Raw genomic sequence first — 17,531 nt, 5'->3', positions numbered from 1 at the left:
ATATCCCTTTGCATTGAATTTAGGCTCTGACTATCATATGATTGAGGAAGTGCAGATAGTTCTTTTTGTATTTTTTTCACTTGTATATTGAGAAACATACATTTTCAGGACAGAGGTCTGTGTCCTGCAGGCATATTACCAAGCCCAGTGTCTGTTTGGATGTTGACACAGTATTATGCCATGCAGTTCTAGCTAGTTACCCAAATGTTACACAGGTTGTATGAAATGACATCAAAAAGGAGTGAAACCACAAAACAAGCACATTGACAATCTACATTAATTCAAATTTCAACATAATAATGTGCTAAAGTGCTGTGTGTTAAGACAAAAATACCTCCTGTATGAATACCTGGTTTTGCTAACACTGTGTGCTACTAGGAAACCTACACACATCTATAGAATAGCCTTTAAGGACAAGTGAAATAAAACCCTCAGTTTTTACGAGGCAGAATAGTTCTACATGATTTGTTGCAGAAGCCTTACTACTGGTGCGAAGATGGTATCTTGGTTTGAAAGACAGGTGTCTGTTAGGGAAGGTGAGAACCTCCCTCAGAATAGAGAATACAACTCCCCTTCCCCCTGAATTACTACACTTTGGAATCAAGGGCTTTCAGGCAAAGGTATGGGAAAAGGAATAACAGTTCTTTACTAGTATCTACGACGAGGCAAACAAGCAACAGCAACAGTAGCAACAACAAACAAAACCAGAAATGCAGCGGCAGCTTTCCCTGGGCTGCCGGGCACTTCCTCTCGGTGCAGTTACAGTCACAGCCAGCAGAGGCGCTGTTGGCTCCCAGCCGGCAGGGCAGTGCGGTGACTCCGCGCAGCCGCAGGGGGCGCTGTGGCGCGAGCGCAGCTCTGCCTCACGGGACAATGGCGAGCAGGGCGGAGAGCAAAGCGGGGAGTGGAGCTCAGGGCAGCGAGCTGGAACCGCAGGGCTGCCTCACCCGGGCTAGCCAGGGACAGGTGGCAGAAACTCCGCACTTGTGGCAGAAACTCCGCACTTGTGGCAGAAGCCGCAGTGTGTCCAGGCGGGGGATGCGGGGCACGGTGCAGCAGAAAAGCAACCCGAGCCAGTGGCCAGAGAGTCGCCAGGCTAAGGAGCTGCAGCCAGACTCTTCTGCAGGGAGAAAGACCCCCAGGTTTTCCCTGAGGCACCTGAGTGGATGGTAAAGGTCCTCCCCAGTCAAATATGGTGTTAATAAAAAGTTCAAACAGCTGCACTTGTACACGAAAGCTCACCCAGTAAGGAAGAAATGCACATGCTGGGATCTAGTGGTCACAGAGAACTCTCCTAGCTGCGGAAGCTCGGTTGTCTCCTCTGGTGCCCTGGGAGCAAGAGATCGAAGGGCTGTCCTCAGCTCTCTTTTGCTTAGCGCAGGTCCTCCTGATATTTCTTGCCCCTCAGAGAAACCCTGGGATAGGAGGAATGCAGCCAGATGCCCACCTCCCCTGAGCCTAGTAACTACTTTTGTCTCTCTTAATTACTGACAGTTAAAGTCACTTAGCAAAACATGGGACAAAAATTCCAGAAGAGAAAGAAGACAAAAAGAACAACATCCCTCCAACAGATGGGATGAAAATAATAGATTAAGCTGTAAAATAGCTGCATTCATACTAAAGTTGTTTGCACAGGTAATGTGACATAGGGTATTTCCTTGTGACAGGTAGGTTACATTAGATAGCAGAAGGATGTAGGAAATGTGTGTTTATTACATTCAGTCAAGTTGTCTGTTTTGCCACAATGTCTTCGAGATTTCCCTAGAAGATGTGGAAAGGAGCACAAAGAGAGAAAAGGAAGAAGGAAGAGGAAGGTGAAGGCTAAATATAAATGTCCACAATATAGTTGTTCTGGGCTAACATGTAGGCAGCAAGAAGCTTGGACAGAGGCACATTTTCACCTCAGTTTTTTTCAAAGCAGTTTGCTAGCCAGCAGGAATTCTGCCTGTCTTTAATACAATCAATAGGGAAGCACAATGAAATATGACCCCAGATACATAGCTGCCTTGGGCCAGAAACTCAGCAGCCGCATATGGAATGAGTAAGAGAATATGTAATGTATGTGCCAGAGCCATAATGACCACATTGCTGTCTACTGCAATAAGCACACCCAGCTTTCTTTCTTCAGTGCTTCCTCTATTATTTTGTGACTTTTGAACTAATGTAGTTTTTTCTTGGACTGTCATTTTCACCTTAGGGACACATTATAACTAATCCTGCCAAGTGTACAAGTAGCTATGAATACAGGGAAGAGCAAAAGATGTTGCCACCACTACTACAAGAGCTGGAGTGCAGGGCATGGTAAGAGAGGGAGTTGTGCTTTTCTCAAAAGCACTTTGGTTCTCTCAGGTCTCCTGGTTTGAAGAGATTGGAATACATTCACACTCTTTTCACATCTTGACTCCTTTATCTAGTACCTACTAATGCTATGATCTTCTGCATGCTAAAGATCTTTAGAGTGCAGCTCAATCTGGAATAATAATGCAGTAAGTGAAATAACAATTTTATTTCTATAATTGCAATTGCTTTGGGGACAACTTTGCTCAATGATTATTTTTCTCCACATTTTTGGCTGACCATTCAAACCAGTAGTACTAAAACTTGTGGTCATTGCACATGTGGAGTGATGGTGTTTCCAAGAGCAGAGGTCAGTGAGCCAGGGTAGATCACAGACAACTCTGTTAAATTAGACATACAACCAGCATGGGCTTTACAGCAACGGTTTCAGCACCTACATTCTCTGTACAGAGAAAGCTATTATGATTAGACATATTTGTTTAAATCTGAAAACCCAATAATCTGTGGTGTTTCTAGAAGATACAGTCATATACTGTCTCCTTTTAAAATTTGTTTCTATATAATAAATACATTGACTTATTTTTTTAATCTTGCAAGTGACCACATATTTCTTTAACCTGTTGGCTGCCCTGCATACATGTTTGATACCACATGCATTCATGCAAACAGAAAAATATTTTCAGAGTTGAGCTTTAAAAAGAAGTAATTTCATATCAGTATGATTACAAATGTGTGCTGTGGTTAATCATATTTGTTCATTTGTGCTGTGAAATAGTTAAAATATTTAATAATAAATCACTTCTAAGTTATCATGCAGGCAGACTGATATTAATAATTCAAATTTTATATTGAAATACAGTGTATTAAAATTTTTAATTAATATGATTGCATCTGTGTGAAATGCAAGCAGATTCTACTGTTTGTTAAAGACTGAAGAATTCCTGCTTACAGTTGAAACATAGCTGGTGCATGATCATTTCCCACGATTTTGGATGACTGATCCAACAGCAGTCAAAGTTTTGAACTGAATGCCAAAGCTTCAGTAATTGTATTATTTTTCTGTATTGGCAAGATCAGCATGTACTGATGTTCTTGATACATAAAAAGCACACACATGCAGCTCTTGGAATATTGTACACATTATTTTATAAGCCATGAATACGCTTTCTAAAAAATTGTCAGAGTAATTCCATGTTGGGAGCCAATAAAATTCTATATTCTCTATAACAACATTTTCCTGTACCTCAATTAAAAATGTGTAGCTAGATTTTGGAACTCAAAGCTTTCATTCTTCTATTTAACATTGGATTGAATAGATATTAATATTAATGGTAATTGTGAAGAGATATATATTTAGAATACTAGGTAAGAAAGACCTGGTACTCAGGAGTAAGTTTTGAAAGCTTTTTCTTAAAAAAAAAAAAAAGTTAAAAATTGAATGTATTTACTATTACCACTGTTCACTTTCTAGGCACACACAAGAAGTTGTTGGGACATTGCTGACTTGCTCTATGAAAGTTTCTATGTGTACTTCATGGCAATAACAAAAAAAATCTCAGTTATCACAGCATATACAGCAAAACAATAATTTTGGGTCTTACTTTCATAAGTCAACTTCAAATATGTGTTTAAAGTTTAGAATATTTTTAAATTATTTGCTGGACTAAGGTCAAAGTGTTTCAGAGATTTCAGAGATACCTCTAATTCTATGTGTGCTTAAGACATGTTTTATTTTAGAGTAGGACCTGATTTTTTAAACACTTAAGGTTGTGTTTATTTTTCTAGGATACACCTTTGTTGCCTCATTGGGATGATTTGTTTGTAAAAGTAGTCATCTATTTCAGCAAGGACAGTAGTCAAAAAATTTTCCAGAAAAGCATATATAGTTTACCTCGGAAATGTTAACAATATTGGAGTACACAAATAATATGAAAAATAATGTATCATTTCTTATTTAACTATTTCAGATGAGGTGCTTTTCCATTACTCTGCATCTGACCTGAGAATCTGAATATTTTTATTTTCACATTATGTAAAACACCAGGGAAGGTTTAATCAAATTGATCATAAATAAAACAGTGCAGGTGAGCACAAAGGGTCTCATGACTGGTGTGCACAGGATCCCAAAAGAGTGGGCTTTAGTCGTAGCAATTTTACATCCTGGCGACAGTTCAGGTCTGTAACTTTCCTTGAAAGTTCAATGACAAAAATGTTTTTTGACTTGGGTTGTTTTTCAGGCAATAAAAATAAGTTTCCAAGCTTATTTATTAAAACACAGGAGCTCATTAGACAAGGTAACTTCCTGAGTGCAGACAGTGTTTCTGATAAGCTCAAGAGCAGCTTAGCTCAGGTGCTGTTCATCAAGGCCTAATGAGTATTTTTGAGATCCGAGTGTGGTGGGGGGAAGTTGTACCACCACAGCTTCTACTCTACACCTGCAAAGGCCGTAGGCATTGGGAGCCCTGATTTCTTGACTCTGACTTTCCAGGTATCATAATGATTTCAATACAAAACTGAAAGTCGAGGCAGGGAGGTGAAGAAAGGAGGGTGACAAACTGGCTGAGAGGGAGGGCACAGCTCTCAGAGGATGTCAGCTGTCATTCCATATTACTCATTGATGTGTGGATTGGGGGATTATTTTTACTAGACTGGCTTTTGCTTGGCAAGTAATTAGGGAGTTTATTGTTATGCTGCTCAAGGTCACCAGAAGCTGTGCAGAAAGGACAATTTTAAACCAGTGGTGTATTCATCATGTCAGGAACTGCCCTCAGAGGAGAAAACCAAGGGGCAATGTGTAACACAGTGGCTTGTCTGGGATGCAGAAGTCACAATAGGGAAATGTGGAACATGAAGTGTGTTTTATTTTTATTTAGACTGTATAAAGACACAGGACAGTCTTAAGGCAAAGGTTGTAGAATTCTAGAATGTTAAGGGGTTGGAATGGACCCTCTTCCATGGGGCAGAGACTCTTCACACTAGACCAGGCTGCTCAAGGCCTTATTCAACCTGGCATTAAACACTGCTTGGGTCGGGACATCACCTACAACCTCCCTGGGTAACTGTTCGAGTCTCTCACCACCCTCACAAAACAATTTCATTCTAACATCTAACCTGAATTTCCCCCGTCAATTTGTACCCATTCCTCCTTGTCCTGTCACTACAATTCCTGACAAAGAGCCCCTCTATGGTTTTCCTGCAGGTGCCCTGAGATGCGTGGATGCTGTTGACAGGCTGGCCTTCATAGAATCAGAGAATATTGTGAGCTGGAAGGGATCATCGAGTCCAGCTCCTAGCCCTGCACAGGACATCCCCAGGAACCACACCATGTGCCCTCCTTGGACCCAAGAGCCGCTGGCAGGCTGGGGAGCAGGACGAGTGTTCCTAAGCTGCTCTGCTGAGCACACGGGAGCCGCATGAGCAGGCAGCAGGTAGATAAAGCTATTACAGTAACGCTCCAGAGCGGCTCGGCCACCATCTGGCGCCGCAGGGGCGCGGGACCGCGCGTGTGGCAGGCCGGGGCCGCTCTGCTAGGCCAGCCTGCCGGTGCCGCCGGGCCCAGCCTGCCCCCCGCGCCTCCCGGGCTGCCCGCGCCCCCTGCGCGCGCCCGCGAAGAAGGGCGGGGCCGCGAGGGGCGGGGCGCGCGGGCGGCGGGCGCGCGGCTCCCCGCCCCCTCCCGCGAGCCGGTGCTGCCGTGACGCCGGGGCGGCCGCGCAGGCGCAGCAGCGCCCACAGCGCCTGTTGTATCCGGCCGGCGCCTTTTCTCCGCTCCCCGCCTCCTTCTCCCCGGCCGCCCAGAGCCGCCGCCGCCGCTGCCGTGCGCGGCCTGCCCTCCCTCCCCGCGGTGTGCCCGGCCGGCGACGCCTCCGATCTCCCCCGTGCGCCCCATGAAGCGATGGCAGCGGCCAACTTCGGCAAGATCCAGATAGGGATCTACGTGGAGATCAAGCGCAGCGATGGTGAGCGGGCCGGGGTGGGGGCGGCGGCCGCGGACAGCCTCCCCCCCGTTCCCCGCATCCCGGCCGGGCGGTGCCGCGCGCGCGGGGCGCGGGGCGCGGGTGGGGCCGCGCGCGCCGGGCCCATTGTGTGCGCGGGGCCGGGGCGGGGCCACGCCCGGCGCGCGCTGCGGTTGTCAGTGGAGCACGGGCGGGGCCGGGGGGAGCCGAGGGGAGCCGCGGGTGGGGCGGGCGCCCAGACGTGCGGGGCGGCCGGGCTGCGGGGGTGGCGTGGGGCTCGGGGCGTGGGGCCGTGGGAGGGGAGCCGGGGAGCTTTTGGCAGGGAGGTAGGAGGGCCTTCGGGGAGGCGATGAGGTGATGGAGAGAGGGAGGGAGGGAGGGAGGAAGGAAGGAAAGGCCTTTCGTGTGAAAGAGGTAACTTGCCTGCTCCGGTGCCCTGAAAAATGACACAACGGTAATGTCCTGACAGGAATGCCTTTGGACATTTCCATCACTTGGCAGAAAGCATGTTGTTATTATTTCAGATGTTCTTTGTGATTAAAATGTAAGAAGAGTACTTGCTATTTATGCCCGTGAGTTGTAATTTCTCTGTTGGGGATCCAGTGTTTCTCGTCTTGCCCAGCTTCTTCTGGTGGGAGGATGTGTGATGCTATCTGGAATACATGTGAATCAAGGAGGCGTGTGTGACGGGTTTAGGGTGCTAACTCTTCATATTTGTCTCTGGAGATATTCAAAGCCCACCGTATGTGTTCTTGTATAACTTGCTCTAGGTGACCCTGCCTTGGCAGAAGGGTTGGACTAGATGATCTCCAGAGAGTTTCCTTCCAATCCCAACAGTTCACTGGTTCTGTCTGTTAGGAGAGAACTGAAATGGGAAGTTGAACGTCTGAATCAATGGCAGGTCACTCATGACTTCAGCTCTTGGATTTGAGTGGGAATATGTAATCTGTTCTCCTCAGCCTCTATGAGGTCTGTGAAACCTGCTAAACTGGGGTGGGGTTCTGCTGGGATTTTCTGGAAAGATTTTTCTTTTGTTGTTGTTGTTGCTGGGTTTTTTTGTTTGTTCCACCCCCCGACCCGGGATCCAGGAGCTTGCTAAAGAATAAGCAGATGTTTCTAAAGAAAGAGAGATGTGGAGGTCAAAGGCTCTGAAGCTAGTGTGGTTTTGTCATGAGGCATAAAAAAAGCAGCCAACAAGCCTTATGCAGCTTGTCTTTCTTGTGTCCCATGCTGCAGTTCAACCCTACAATAAAGTGTTGGTTGGTGTTGGCTGGACATTGGATTGCACCCAACCCCTCAATTTGTGCCGAATGGCTTTTCTGCCATGTGAAGAATCTGATCGGTCTGGCAATTATTTGCATAACTCCTGCGGATCTGTGTCTGAGGTTTCAGAAAGCCTCACAGTAGCAACTTGTAAAACTTTTTCTGATGTCTCTGTGAACTCCTAAGAAACACTACTGTTTGATTTGTATGCCTTTGGAAATTAAGGCATGAAAATGCTTTGCTGCTCTTGTTTTCCTCTCTACAGGGTTCTGCACACTTTTTAATATCAGAAGTGAGTTTGGTAATTTGAATGTAACGATGCTTATTTTCGTTACTATTGGTGGCTTATGTATTTTGCTGTATCACTGAAAAAGATGATGCAGCACATTAAGTATATTACGTGTCAGTAATATATACTAGGGAGATGTCTTCACAGCAGTTGCTCTAACTGTAGGGTTTTGAGTCTTTGAATTAAGTTGATCCTGGTGTGAGCGAGACTGCAGTGTCATAACCAAGTGGTGGGCCCTGGTTATTGTGAGGTGTCCTTGTTTTTCTTTGTGCTGGAGGAGATAACCTGTTCTGGCTCAGGCTACTGCAGCTAAGTGTCATTCTGTTCCCTTTAAACTGTAGAAGAAGCTGTCCTAGGTATGTGGAAGGGAGCATTTTGAGAAAGATATGGAAGGACAGCCAGCATTAGATTGCATTCCATCATAGAAGGTAGTTTTCTAACCTCAGCTGTGGTTGCACAGCAGTGGAAATTGATCTTGTTGCTGCTGACAAGGGGAGGGTCTTGCTGCCTCTGCTTCTGTCAGCTGAGTTGTTCCTACAGACTCTCTCCCATCCAGTGTGTCTAATGATTTTTTCTTCTGATTATTTAATACATTAATTGATGATTTGATTCACTAAACACAGCAGAAAACTTTTGGATGTGCTAGTTTTCTGCACAATTAATGTGTTCCAATAGCTTACAGAGGGATCTGTGACCCCTGCAGTGTCAGTATATAGGAAACACATGGTCAGGATGACCTGGAAGTCTTTACATGTGATCTGCTGGATTGGCTCTACCCAGAGCTGTATGCTAGGAAGAATTAGGGCTTTCTGTCATATCAGCTACCCTTGGCTGGGAAAGTACCATTAAAACTATTAAGGGAACTTTTGGGGAGAGGCATGTGTTCATAAGGGCTTTTCTTTTTAAATATTGTCTTGTTTGTAGTGAGTCTTTTTTTAAAGCTAAATACTATTTTGGGAGGTAGGTATAATAATTCTTTAAGTTTTTCTTATATAGCTGTTTATTTGCTGAATCCAGAGAATAGTTTTACTTCATTAGTGGGGTCAGTGAAAATGTATGTAGGTCTTTTCATCTATCTACCAGTAATCTTAAAGACTCTTTCTGAATGAAGAATTATATTGATTCCAGAGAACTGTTTTTCTTTAAGTAAAAAGGAAAGCTGAAAGAAATGCATTTTTTGGTGAAACATGATTGTTACAAGAAAGACCAGAACATTCTGGAAAGCAAAGTCACGTTTTCTGTCATTTTGACAAGTTCTAGTTAGCCTAAAGTGCGGGGTTTATTACAGGACTGAATAGAAAATAAATGTTGCACAAAACAAAGGCATTGTTAGAGGTCGTGGCCAAAACCACATGAAAACTAGTTTGGATAAACACCAACATTTTCAAGAACTGATGTTTCAGAGCCGCTTGCTGTTTTTTCTCAGTGGGTAAACATTGTTATAACTGTTGTGTAGAGTTGCAGATAGTATTTCCAGTTATAACAGGAAGAACTAGTTATGTTCATGTAATGTAAGGGGTGCTAAGTGGTCAGCTAGTTAGAGTTATTATAAAACTTCTCATACTGAAATTTACTACTTAGTTTAGTTTATGCATGTTGCTTGACATATGCTTTGGTAATCTGTCTTTGAAATGGGAAAGAACTTTGTTTTAGGTTGCAAATTACTAAGAATGGACTGCATTTGCACATGTGAAAAATGTGCCTTATCACATGGAAGCTTAGGGCAGTGAGCAGGAAATCAGGAGCTACCTGCCAGACTCATGTAATGTTCCTGTCCAGAAGGTGTCTCTTGTTGAGGTCTAAAGATGAGCATTTGTCTGCTGATGAATTTCCTTTACACAAATTATAATAGCCTGCTGCTTTGTGTGTGAACTTATACCTGTATCTACACTTCTTGTGCATTATCCCATTAATGATGACAAAGACCTGTATAACTACTTGGAGAAAGACTTTCACATTTTTTCTCCATAAATGCATTCTTTTGCTGAAATAAGAGAAATCCCTTCCGCCCTGCAGCCCTTTAGGAGGTTGATTAATTATTTTTTTCTTTTTTGTCCATTTCCTCCTCAGACTGTTCCTGTTCCCTCTGTCTTTGAATGCCTGAAATACTACCTAGAAAGACAGAGAAATTAATTATATATTTGCTCATTTTGAAAGTGGGATGGGAGGGAGAGAGGAAGAGGCACATACAATTCTGACTTCACTATATCAGAAATAATGTACAGGCATGAGGAGAAGGGACATCCTTGTAATTGGGAGAGTGAGTCAAGATTTGACTGAACTTTCAGGAAAGGAAAAATGCTGAATTCTTAAGGATTAACCATCAAATGGTGTAAAAAAGAAAGATCATGACTTTATGCCCATGGTTTTCATAATGCAGGAATAGGAGAGCTGTCAGTGTTTGAAAGTAAAAACTTAAAATTGTTAGGAGAAAGTACTAGGTACAATTAGCGCATGGAGCTTGTTACCGGAGGAGATTGAATCTAGAAACATAGCAGAATTTTAAGAAGGATGGTAGGAATATCCAGTTTTGCAATAAAAACTAAGAAAATACACCAGCAACTGTAAACAGTAGTTTATGTTCTTCCTGATTCTGTAGTTTAAATAACCTCTAACTGATGTGAGGTAGGAAGAAATCTTGCCCATAGCTGTGTTGTTTTTAATTGCCTGCTTAAGAATTTTCTTCATTTGTGTCTGGAGCAGCAGGAACTGGTCATGGTAGAGGATAATCCGTTCAGTCCAAAAACCTACTGAGAGCTCCTCTCTCCTTAGTCTTGCTAAAACATCGCGGTAACTGTTTTCACCTTCAAACACAAATGAGACTACGTTTTTGCAACAGTCAGGGCTGTGCTTTGTTTCTTTAAAATCCAACTTCTCTGAAACACATGTTTCTCAGAGGTGACATGTCCGTAGCATCCTCTGTCTTCTGGGTAGTGCATAGACACTCCCAATAGCAAGAATGATTTTATAGCAGGATAGAAGGTTTAATGATGCTATAAAATTTTTGTACAGGTTTGGGAAGTCACCCTATTTTACAAGCTCTTGAGGATAGATTTAAATGGTAATGTGTTTTTACTCTTTCCTTTGGTGACATACATCTATTTGTTCCCTATGATTAAGAGTTTTTTGTTACCACATTTAAATCATTTGACTCAATTACCTAATCCCTGTGTAAGCTGTACAGACACAATATGTCTTTGTGCTTCCATAATAGCCAGAACACACCCAGGGTTTCAAATCTGCTGTTGCTGGTCCAGCTAGTGGGTCCAGCACTTAGGCTTGTCTGGTGTAGGTTCTCATTGTCACATCCAAACTTTCTGGGGATTGTTGTATCAGAAGAATTCTAAGGAGGATATGTTAACTTTTCGGTGTCCTTTTTGCAATCACTTTTTAAGTGTTCAGCTTTCATTAAGCTGTAAGTGAATTTTTGCTGTAACTCACAGATCCTCAGATGTTTATGTAGGCCTTCTGGATTTTGTGGAAATAGCTTTTTTGCAAGGGGAATAGCAAGAGTTGAGTCTTAATCTTCAGAGAATCTTCTCGTCTTTCTTCCATAGGTGTGTTCAATACAGCGTTACTGGCAGTAATGTCTTTAGAGCTGTAAGTGGCAGCTGGGATTGCCCAGCTTGTATTGCATGTTTTTCCCCCAGTAATCATGTTGTGGGGGAATCTGTTCTTTGTTTCTATTTAGTAGGTAAAATTATTGTTCTTCGCACTCACTCTCTGTGATTGCCTGTTGCCTAGGCCCAGTATTGCTTGTCTTTTCTTCTTACAGCTTTATGAATGGAAGACTTTGTTGTGCTGCTGTAGCACCAAACGTCACTTTTACCCATGTATAGGTGAGATGAGACAATAAAATGAGGGGAAGAAGTCATGCCTGACTGGAGAGTAATGTCATTGTAAAAGTATCTCTTTCTGTTTGCTGTAGGAGGTAAACTAGTCTTTTGAGGTTTTTTTTTTCAATGCATCCACTTACCACTGAACAGGGTAGAGGAATGACTGAGAAGTATTTACCAGGTGAGCTCAGTAGTAGACTGAATCTAGTCATGAAACCAAATATTCCTAGGTATGTGTTTAGAGCAATTTTTCTTGGGTTTGGGCAGACGTGTTCTTATTTATTTAAGACACTTGTTCTTATTTATTTAGACACTTGTCATAATTAAGTTAGCTACAGTTAATTTTGACTGTTAGGATGTTTAACTTTAGACTGCTTTTCTCTGTCCACAGCATTGGAGTTAGCTTTTAGTTAGATGTGTTGTAGGGAAATGGGGAAGGGAGGGCAGGGAACTGAAACTACAATTTAGATATGTCGTTTAGATATAGTTTGTCTAAAACTGCTGTTAGCTATATCCTCAAATCCATTCCTATTGTTTATGTACAGGTAAGTGTGCTGTTTTCTTTTCCTGTCCTGGTTCCTTTCCTGAAAACATTTACTGTTTTGTATTGCTTTTGGGTCCAATTTTTTTTATTCTTGTGCAAAGAATTAAATGGTCTGTATTTTCCTGTAGTATTCCAAATATAGAGAGAGATGGGTGATTGAGAGATGGATGATTTTCCTACACCTTTGACCTCTGTAAAGGGATGCTTTGAATCCTGTATTAAGTGTTCAGCCATGATACAGTGTCGACTGTGTCTGATAACCTGGAAACATGCTTTGTTCATATCCCCAGAAGGTGTCATGATACGGTCAATTGTGACCTTAGAACATTCACATACCACTGATTTACTAGAAGTCAGTGAATTCATCTACCATTGTTAAATGCTGTCCTGATGTGGAGCCTCCTTTGGAGGTAGACCAGGGGGCTTGATGTTCATCTCTTGTGCTGCTCTTCTCCATGCCTGGTAATTGCTCTAGGCAAATGGTGCAGCCTCAGGTAGTAGTTCTCAGGGAGGGTGTTACAAAGATGGCATTGCCATTTCCTTGTTAAAAAGTGTTCTTAAAAGCTAATTTTGGTGCCTTTGGATTTGGTCATTGCTAAATATGTGTAACTAGATTTTATATGTGTTAGACAAAAGGCAATAAAGCTGTATGTAAAAATACGTTAGATTTACCTTTACTGGAAAAGAGAATGAATTTATCACACTATGCTTCTGCATTTTTTTTAATGTGTGTAGTGCACCGAATCATTTGCATAAGCAGCACATGCCTAGAAGACTTCTAATAACTCTACTATTACCTTCTAAATTCAGTTTTCCTTGTTGACAGGAACTCAAGTTAGTTTCAGAATTGCTTAGAAGGAGTAGGTAGGAAAGAGCTCTTGAAGACAACTCTGTAAACTGTGTGTAACCAAAACTTTTAATGATGTTTTTTAAAAATGTGACTTGTCAGTTAGATTTAATTTAATTAAGCTACTTAATCAGTTTTTTTTCTTTTTTATTTTTTAAATTGGGTCTGGTTTAGCAACACTGGGTCTGATATTGTATTTTGACTCTTGGAAGAACGATGAGGGATTTTGTTGCTTTAAAGCCTTGAATGTGGTAGTAGAGTTTTTTATTTTGTGTTTTTCAAATAAATAAGCTTTCAGAGTAGCTTAGTTTTTATTAGTGGCCAGTCTTGTTGCATCAGGCATAAGCTACTTTTGGGTTTCCCAGGCTTGCAAAGGGGACAGTCTGCTGCATTTTCTGCCACTGATGTAATGCCAACGCTGTGTAAATGTAATTGGCCATTCCAATAAGTAACAAAATGACTTAGAGATAACAAAAAGTTTTTTACTTTGTTTTAATTTTTAGGAGTGTGTGGTAATGCTTTTCATCTAGTGGAATGTTATTTTCTTCCAAGCTATCAGAAATCTCATTGTAGCTTCGCCAAGTTTTCTAAGTTTGATGTTCTCTTGGCTCCCATCAGGCACTCACAGATCTGTGCAATCCCAGGTAGCAGAAGTGTGAATATTTTTAGTCTTTTCTGTTAATTACAGGATTGTGTGTTTAAGAGTTGCCTTCAGTGGATGAGCACACTGAATGTGTGTGTGGAGGGAGATGGACAGTGGGCTTTGTTTAAAACTTTCTCTTTAGAAGCAAATTATGTAGCACACTTGTGTCCTTGCAGAGTTTCTAGAAATTTTGTTGCACAGGGATGCACATTTTGCAGTCACTAAAATGTGTTACTTTTATTCTGTGGGTGAACTACATACGGAGTTTGAGGAGTATTTCCAGCTATCTATAGAAGTGTTTGCACAACTGATCTGTAGAAGTGTTTCATCTGTAGAGATGAAGGAATGCATAGTGATGTGCTAATGAGGATCTCTGGCTCTAGGAGGAGGGCACTGGAAGTAAATTCAGTTTGAAAAGCACATGCACACTTAGGTTTCTGAATACTCGAAATTTCTAACCCTGGTTTGGGTTATGTTTTTTTGTACTTCTGTATTTTTATTATTTGAACTTCAGTGTTAATTTTGGCATTTTAGTACAGTAGGAATTCATGTGATGATGAATAATGTCAATATTAATCATAATCAGATGATTTTAAAGTTATTATAAGCTTTCATCAAACACAGAATAATTAAAATACTACTTGAAGTTTTCTTGTTTGTTCGAACTTCTAGAAGTTACCTTGTTGAGATAAAATACAAGCTTTAAACTTGCATGAGAATAAAGTCTTCTCACTTTTAACGTGGAGCAGCACTTGGCACCTCTGTAATGAATTAAGTAATGGTACATTTTCTTACAAAATATAATTTTATAAAGCAAGGGAAAAAAACACCCTCCAACAAACAACAAACCACTGTTTGACGGATGGCTCATGAAAAGGAAAGGGTACCATTTGAAAACATCCATAGAAGGTGGTGGTAGAAATTTTCTGTGTGATGCAAGAAGCTATTGTTTTTAGGCAGCTACTGTCAGCTTCAGAGGAAGTTGAGAAAATAATGAAAAGGAGGTCTCTGCCAATTATTCAAGCAACAAACAAAATGAAAGAAGGAGGGAAGGGAGGGAGAAGGCTGGCCAAATCATCTCAGTCTTTTGCAGATAATATTCACCATACTATTTTAGTCCACCATAATCTTAAATCCTGTCACTAAACAAATTTCAACAACCACTAAACCCAAATGCTGTTTGAAAGACTAGGTCTAGGTTTAATATCAGCCAGCAGCCAAGTACCACAGAGCTGTTTGCTCACTCCACACACCTCCACGTCTGGTGGGATGGAGAATTAGAAAAAAAACAAATTGAAAACCTGTAGGTTGAAAAAAGAACAGTTTAATGATTGACTAATAATAATAGTAAAAACAGTAACATAGTAATAACAGTAATGAAAAGGGAGATAACAATAGGAGAGAGAAAAATAAAACCCCCAAAATGGCAACTGATGCACAGAACAGGGTCTCACCACCTCCTGACCAATGCCCAGCCTGTCCCCATGCAGCAAGTTGGGCCCTCCCAGCCAGCCCACCCCAGTTTATATACTGGGCATGATGTTCTGGGTATGGAGTGACAGGATCATAGAATGGGTTGAAAAGGACCTAAAAATTCATCTACTTCCACCACCTCATCACTCCTGCTAGTGGCAGAGATGCCTTCCACTAGACTGGGTTGCTCAGAGCCATATCCAGTCTGGCCTTGAAAGCTTCCAGGAATGGGCCATCCACAGCTGCTCTCAAGAACCTGTTCCAGTGCCTCACCACCCTCACAGCAAAGAATTTTTTCCAAATATCCAGTCTAAACCTATTCTCTATGAGTCTGGTACTCTAGTCCTGTCATGTGGGAGTGCAAGGTGTTAGCTGCGAAGTGCAGCAGCTGCAGAAGTCTTTTGTTACTAGTTAATGTGAGACATTGAAAGAGATAAGCTGAATTGCCCCTGGCAGGGGCTGAGACTGATAGTGAGGCAAGACTATGTTTACGTGATTAGCAGAAGGAATCAGGAATGATGAAGGTGATCAGTGACCCATTAGGAAAGTAAAACATGTGACCCTGGAAACCAAGTTCTTGTAACGGTTAAATAAAGTTTATAATAGTATAAAAACGTGATATTTTCTGTACATGATATTTTGCATGAACCAGGCTGAGACCCCAAATCAATCGCTGACACTATCACTACATGCTCTTGTGAAATTATAGAATATCCCCTTGGCTATCCCGGTTTAGGTCAAGTCACCTGGTTATGCTTCCTCAGGTTCTTGTGTACCTACTCGCTGTCAGAGCATGGGACACTGAAATGTGCTTGATTTGGGGTAAACACTAACTAGCAACAACCAAAGCATGTGTCTTATCAACATTATTCTCCTACTAGATCAAAACAACAGCAGACTACTGTCTGCTAGGAAAAAAAGATAACTCTATCCCAGCAATGCCATACAAAGACATACTTGAGCTGAATCTAAGTTTGCCTACACATCATAAATGTAGTGAAATTTATGCCAGAGGGCCTGGATCTGCAAAAATATATGAATAAGTATTCTGAGAGTAACTTCGAGCAGCAAAAAGATTTACAAAACTGCCTGCAAAATTGTCCTAAAGGACTCCAAGGAACCGCTGACTAAATGCACAAAAAGATGCCAAATTATGTTCAGTTTTACAAAACTGTTAAAAAAAAAAATGAGATACTGAACTATTCCTGCAACTTGTTTACAAGTTATGAACTCATGGGACAGGTGGAAATGTTGTTAGCAGGAATTGAATGCAAACCTTCACTTATGCAGCATCAGTAAAAGAAAATTTTGCTAGAGGACAGCAAATATGATCATGTTATACATTAATGTCTTTTTTTCATTTGAATGAAGTTTTCATTTCTGATTGCTGAATCTTTCTTAAATAGGAGAACTGGAGGGGGTTCTTATGGGCTCTGGAACAGACCAGCAGGTGCTGGAAAACCTTGCAGGAGTTTTGAAAATGGGTAGATTATTATTGTTTTGATTTTGGGGTTTTTTTACACTGTAGAAGGGACATTGCTGTGTGAATATATGATAAAATTTTCATTTTATGAGAGGTGAATGAAAACTTTTTTCCTTCTCTCCTTTTAACTTACACTGAAGTTCGACAAAGTTGTTCTTAAAATCTTCTGAAGTATTTTTGGTTTTTTGGAAGTTCCTCAGTCTCCTTACTACTTACAATACTTCCAGTAAGCTCATCACTTCTATAAGAAGTATCCTAGTGGATCAGATGAGTGGTTCATCTAGCCCAACAACTAGAGGCTATTTATAGAAAGCACATCAGCCTTGTCTCTGTCCAAAGGCTTTGTCTTTCCCACTATCCAGAATTATATGTAGGATGTTAGAAGTACAACTCTGCCTAGTCCTGTTAAATAACCATTTACAGATCAATTGTCTGTGAATTTATTGAATACCTTTGTGAATACACTGTCTGCCTCTTGCAGACAAAAGATAGAGAAGTTCCTTGCTTGCTGCATACAGAAGTACATTACGACTTTCATCTGTCTGTAGCCTGCACTCTAAGAGACTCGTTCCAGCTTTAGGTGTTGCAGGATTTGGTCAATACTAGTTTTCACTCATTTTGTCCTTTATGGTTGTAAAGCACAACCAAGTCCACTCTCAGTCTTCTCCACAAAAGTGAGCAGTCTTTACCTGCTTAATATCCTCATTGTCTTTGTCTTCTTAGTTGTCCTTCTCTTAACCTCTTCTAATTCCACTACATCTCTTTTGAAGTGTGAAGATTTGTGCCACGGTACTTGAGATGTGGGCGTACCAAAGTTTTATTTATAGTTTGAAAAGGATACTTGCTTTTAAGTTTCAACAGCTTTTTTTGTCATTGCAGCTGCATGTTCAGGCAATGATGTT

General features: G+C 41.5%; 1 protein-coding gene across 1 annotated transcript in view; it reads left to right on the top strand.

Moving 5' to 3' along the window:
• Positions 1 to 6,046: 6,046 nt before the first annotated feature.
• KIF2A (kinesin family member 2A) overlaps positions 6,047 to 17,531 on the top strand; it is a 55,482-nt gene continuing 43,997 nt past the window's right edge. Inside the window, exon 1 of the mRNA XM_085043316.1 lies at positions 6,047 to 6,254. Within this exon, the coding sequence (XP_084899442.1) occupies positions 6,191 to 6,254 (64 nt within the window). The 5' untranslated portion in view covers positions 6,047 to 6,190. The remainder of the gene's footprint in view (positions 6,255 to 17,531) is intronic.

This window comes from Lichenostomus cassidix, chromosome Z (assembly GCF_008360975.1).
Source record: "Lichenostomus cassidix isolate B80296 chromosome Z, HeHo_3.0, whole genome shotgun sequence".
NCBI classification, from domain to species: domain Eukaryota; kingdom Metazoa; phylum Chordata; class Aves; order Passeriformes; family Meliphagidae; genus Lichenostomus; species Lichenostomus cassidix.
Note: the sequence above shows the minus strand (reverse complement) of the source record. Positions and strands in the feature narration are given on the sequence as shown.